Source organism: Populus euphratica, unplaced genomic scaffold, assembly GCF_000495115.2.
Source record: "Populus euphratica unplaced genomic scaffold, PopEup_1.0 scaffold1149.1, whole genome shotgun sequence".
In the NCBI taxonomy this organism is placed as follows: Eukaryota; Viridiplantae; Streptophyta; class Magnoliopsida; order Malpighiales; family Salicaceae; genus Populus; species Populus euphratica.
In genome coordinates, this window is record NW_011501002.1 from 50,164 (window position 1) to 55,805 (window position 5,642).

Sequence of the window (5,642 nt, forward strand, 5' to 3'; positions counted from 1 at the left end):
TTCATTAAGTTCTTCAAGCTCTCTAATCATATTGCGAGATCAGATTTTTGTGCCTCGCCCTTCTCTTAGCTCAGTATGAAGGGAGGTAATCTAAATGGTTCAAGTCATTTTGTGTCTCAATCAAAGTTAAATTTTCTTTATACATAATTTTAAGAATGCTTCTCTTAATATTAATATTGGTGTGATGAAATAAAAGAATTAATAAATTCTTTAAATATTGATTTCAAGATTTGAAATTTTAAGATTAAAGAAGATGGCAGGCCTTCTTAACCATCAAACTAAAACATATCTTCAAAAGATAAAATAGTGTTCCTGATCTTAAGACAGGCTCGATTAGAAGAAATAAAATGAGTGATTTGACATTGTTGTGATCTCCTCGGAACATATGTGTATAGTTTTCTGTATCGGCTCCGCACATTCCTTTAAAATTTGGCAAATGATAAAGAATTCAATTGATGATATTACATAAGTCCTAATTCACACTAGCTAATTCTGTAAATAATATATTCCTGATAAGCGCTAATTGAGCCGTGGCTAGACAGCAATTCAAGGAATTTTTAATTCTATACCTCTTTATGCAGCAATATAATTACGTCCCTGGCCATTAATTAATCAAGGATCATTGATCTTCTCTCGAGACAAAGTTCCTCAATCCTCCAGCCTGCGTTAACTCTTTTTTGACTTTGCAAGGGAAAGTTGCTTGGATCCGATGCTTTCGCTTCTTGAGGAACCTTTGTAGTGATCTCTTCATTGGAGGACCAACCGGACTATAAAGCTGAGATGGTGAGATCGGTGATGTAGCAGATGGCTCCGACGCGACTGGGCTTCGCAATCTATCCTCCATTTCTCGACTTGCAAGCAATAGGATTGCTCTAGCCTGCAGTTCTGCAACATCACAAACTAAAACCCTCCCGTTGTAAAAAATAGTTAGCTGCTTCTGCTCTTGTTGTTTAAGTTCTAATTGTCGGCTCTCATTCGACGCCTCCACCCTGCAATTAACCATGAATTGATTACTACCAATAAAAAAGAAAGGGAAAAGAAAAACAACTGATAATAACTTGATGAGCCCAGCCACAATTAATTAGTGCAATAACTGAAACAAAAGAAACCTAAGAAAGGAAACAACGACGTCCGTAGAAGGAAAGAGAACTTACAGGGGTTGGTAACGGTGGTGGTGGTTGTCGGAATCCGCTGAAGTATGGAGGCGGAGTTCGAGATTGCAGTTTCTCTTCATGTTGAAGTGAAAAACAAACGTGTAGTTGAAGCACACAGAGAAATGCTAGCGATGTTTATTTATCACAATGGTTAAAGCTGATAAAGAGAGAATGAAGTGCAAGACTAGGATAGGTATGGGTTTATATAGTGGGAAGAAGAAAAAGAAAAGAAAAATTGTGGGGCCCAGAAAAAGAAGCTGTTCTTTTTTTTGAAAAAGGAATCCTTTTGACAATCTATGGATTCAAACACGTAACGCACAAAACCTAGACGCCGAAAACATACGGGCCAATTTTTCATTTTTGCACGTGGAACATGATTTTGTTTTTTATTTCTCAATATGGAAACGCCGCCTTGACAGGGTTACACGTGAATTTTTGGCTCTCCTTTTCTCTTGCCTCATGTGCGTTCAAGTGATAGGGCCGACGCCCACTTATCCTGTTTCATTTGATTTGATTATTCATATAGTCAACTTGGAATCTTTTTTTTTTTAATTAATTGATCTTATTTTCTATTGTTCACGATGTATTATTGGTTAATGGATCTACATGTCTTTATATGCATGACGAGTTGTTTCTTCAGTTTGTTATCATATCTAAAATTTATTCAATTTAATCTTTGAATATATTTTAAAACTCTAGCATATTTTTATGGTGAGATTTTTAGGCCAACTCACTCAAATTAATCACATAATTCATAACGAGAAGCACATGACTTTTTAATATAACATGCATTTAAGTATAAAATTAGTTGAATTGGAGATAAAAATAAAAAGGTACACCATTATATAATTACAGACAAATTAATTAAGCCATTAATCCCTGTCTGTTTTCCCTTATAAACCAAGTTAATTACATTATTTGAGTTGCTTGGACAAGCTATAAACCAAGTTTTCCAAGAATTTGCGAAACTTGAGCTTTATAGCTCGAACTCAAAAAGATTTTGATAAAATATTTCAGAAATGAATTATGATAACCATGAAAGTTGAGAGTGTTTTTTTTATTTTTTATTTTAAGATTTAATGTTATTTGATTTATTCTAGATTTCATCGAGTGAGTTTCTTTTGTATTGCTTCTCCAAAATCGAGTATTATTCTCTTAATGATAATTTTAGTTTCTATATTATATTGATTCGAACTTTTGTTTGATCATTATTTTTTTTTAATATATTTTATAATATGTATACTTTTACAATAACACGCAAACATCATTTTAACAATACCATGAAACTTCATAAATTAAATGCATAGAATTAGGTCGTCCTTTAAAAAGATAGGTAAGGAATAAACTAGTTCATGGATCTCGTAGGCAAAACTTGGGTTTTCAATCTCTAAACTAATAATAATAAAATATTTAAATAGTTTAATCATATTATTTTTATTTGTTGGATTTTTAAATATCATACACGTAATAAAAATAATAAAATAAAATTATTCAGAAGTTTCTAGAATCTTGGTAGACAAATATAGAGTTGTTTAGTAATTTATTACCTGAAGGTCTAATTTTTTTGACTTTGAATAATTCTTTAAAGACTGAGTCATTACAAATCATAAGTCGTCTAATTATTTATTCTTCAATTGTAATCCATATGAATCACTGGTGAAAAATCTTCTAAATCTCTATTTAAGATAGATGGATTTGTTAGAGTAGAGTATATAAGATGATGATAAATGTAAACTTGATTACTAAGTCTATTAGTTAGTTAGCTCTTAGTTAGTTAGTTAGCAAAGTTAGTTACATGTAGTTAAGTTGTTATAGCTGCATATATATATAAAGCAAGATGAAGAGTTGAATAACATAAAACAAAGAGATTAACAAGATTTTTTCATTTTCTCTCGTCTCTCACTCAATCTCTCTATATATACAACAATAGATACATGTTATCATCGTATTAGAGCACTTAGCTCACGCTTCAAGATCCTTTCTACTTGCTTCTGCATACTCTCTACTTCTTCTTCTTTGTATTTTGCTCTCTTTGGTTGATAATCTGATAACCTTTCAATGGTTACTGCCTCACAACTTCAACTTTTGCAATCTCCAATCACAGCTCTCATTTCTTCTATTCCTACATCAGTTAATGTTATGCTGGATGATTCCAATTATCTTAATTAGAATTTTCATATGCAACTCTTGCTTGAAAACAATGGCATTATGGGATATGTTGATGGATCAACTCATTGTCCACCTCAACTCAGCTCAACTTCATGTGAATCTGACATCACTTCTTCTTAAAATGATGAATTCATAGTTTGGAAAATGCATGACCAAGCCATCATGTAATTGATCATTGCTACATTATCACTTATTGCTATGTCTTGCACAATTGGTAGCACTAGCTTCAAGGATCTCTAGAATTGACTGAAGGAACAATTTTTAACTGTATCCAAAACTAGCATTTTTCAAATGAAATCTAATCTACAAACAATCAAGAAAGGAGCAGATTCGGTTTCACAATATCTTTATCATATTAAGGAAGCTAGGGACTATCTCTCTATTGCTAATGTATACTTTGTTGATGAAGATATATTCATTCTGGCTTTAAATGTCTTGCCTACTAAGTATAACACATTCAGATATGTTATAAGGGGACGTGAGAGTGTGATCTCCCTACATGAGTTTCGTTCACAGTTACTTGCAGAGGAAGTGATTGTAGAAGCATCAGGTCATTCTCCTCTACTGATAGCAATGACTGTAACTACAGGTTTTCCTGTGAATCATAGCTCATCTTCAACTGTTAATAGAGGATTTAAGCCTTATAGTGGGAACAGAAATACTGGTAGAGGTCGGTTTAATCAGGGAACTAAACACTTTCACTCTAGACCGATGTTTTCTTTTATGACACATGAATGCCCACACTCTAATCCTAGAGTTTTTAGCCTTTCCTCTAATCAGCAGTTTCGCAGTCATTCTGTATCTATGATGCAAATCTGCCAATTATGCAATACTGAGGGCCATACTGCCTGTTTTGTGATGCTTCCCTTTTTTAAAAACCCAAATGTCATATATGTGGTTGCCTTAATCACATTATCTGGTTTTGCTTCCATAATGACAAAGGACCAAACTATATTGGCATGCATTCTATTACTACTTATCCTTCTCAGCAATCTTATCCTACACAATCACCAGCTATGCAACATTCCTTATATCGAGCTCCTTCACCTCATCCCTAATTCTCATCTGCTTAGTTTTCAAACTCCTAGCCTACCATGCAAGCCATGAACACTATGCTCCACTCTGCACCTACAACATCCAATTCTTTAGGATCATCTCAAGTATGGCTCACTGATTCTGGTGCAACCAATCATATGACATCTAATTTGAATAATTTGATATTGGCCTCACCATATCCAATTGCTGACACAATTCATACTGCCAATGGTGAAGGTTTGGCAGTATCTTATGTTGGTCAGTCTATCATCAATTCTTCTATGTCTTTACTTAAGTTGGATTTTGGCTACTTGTTCTTTAATTAACTCAGAATCTATTGTCAGTCCATTGGCTTTGCTTTGATAATAACTGCTGGCTTATTTTTGATGCATTGTGCTTTTGGATTCAAGACAAAGCCATAAGGAGGATTCTTTACAGAGGCTTGTGCAGTAATGGCCTGTATCTTATCCATGCCTCTGCATCCTCATCTTCCACTCAACCTTCGCCAGCTCAGGCATTTCTTGGCTAATTTGTTCAGTCCAATTTATGGCACCATAGGTTAGGACATCCCACAAATTCTGTCGTCTTCCTCATGCTGAATAAAGCTCATATTCATGTTCCCAAAACTTCTTCCCTTATGATGTGTCATCCCTGTCCTGCAAGGAAAGTTAGCAACTACCCTTTCCTCAGCATCATCATAAATTCACTTCTCCCTTTGCTATTATCCATATTGACTTGTGGGGACCTGCACCACATGTCTTAGTGGATGGTTATAGATATTATACTATCTTTGTTGATGAATGTACATGTTTTTGTTGGTTGTTTCCCTTAGTCAATAAATCTAATTTGTTCTCTATGTTTGCTGCATTATATTCCTTTCTTGTTACACAATATTCTGCTACTGTTAAAATTCTGCAGTCTGATGGGGGGCAATCTACCTGCAATCGTTTAAAATAATTTCTTCTTGACAAAGGCATTGTCTATGATGTAACCATATTATTCGACAATTTCACCTACATTTAACTAGTGTTTTACCCATGTTATATATATATATATATATATATATATATATATATATAATGCCTTGATATTCTTTGTTTTATGTTTTAAAGGTACTTTTGGATGAAAGATGTCAAAAGGAGTAAATTGGAGGTAATTGGCAGATTTGATATTTAGTTGATGTTTTGTGCATAGCATGAGTTCTAGAGGTAGAAATGAAGTGATTCCAGTTGCATTAAAAAGCTAACATCCATACCTTTCTGGAAATGTAATGCAAGAAAAATA

The 5,642-nt window shown here is 33.7% G+C and overlaps 1 protein-coding gene across 1 annotated transcript; it reads right to left on the reverse strand.

Annotated features, from left to right (window-relative positions):
- Nucleotides 1-295: 295 nt before the first annotated feature.
- LOC105117015 (protein TIFY 5A-like) lies at nt 296-1,315 on the reverse strand. The gene is made up of 2 exons (XM_011014546.1): nt 1,155-1,315; nt 296-989 (listed from the first exon to the last, which is right to left on the reverse strand). Exons 1-2 carry the CDS (start codon nt 1,232-1,234, stop codon nt 620-622), a joined length of 450 nt encoding a protein of 149 aa, XP_011012848.1. The 5' UTR covers nt 1,235-1,315; the 3' UTR covers nt 296-619.
- Nucleotides 1,316-5,642: the final 4,327 nt, after the last annotated feature.

Coding starts and splice junctions, on each gene's coding strand:
- LOC105117015 (XM_011014546.1), bottom strand. CDS start 1,234: ATGAAGAGAAACTGCAATCTCGAACTCCGCCTCCATACTTCAGCGGAT. Junction 990..1,154: donor CACCACCGTTACCAACCCCT/GTAAGTTCTCTT, acceptor GGTTAATTGCAG/GGTGGAGGCGTCGAATGAGA.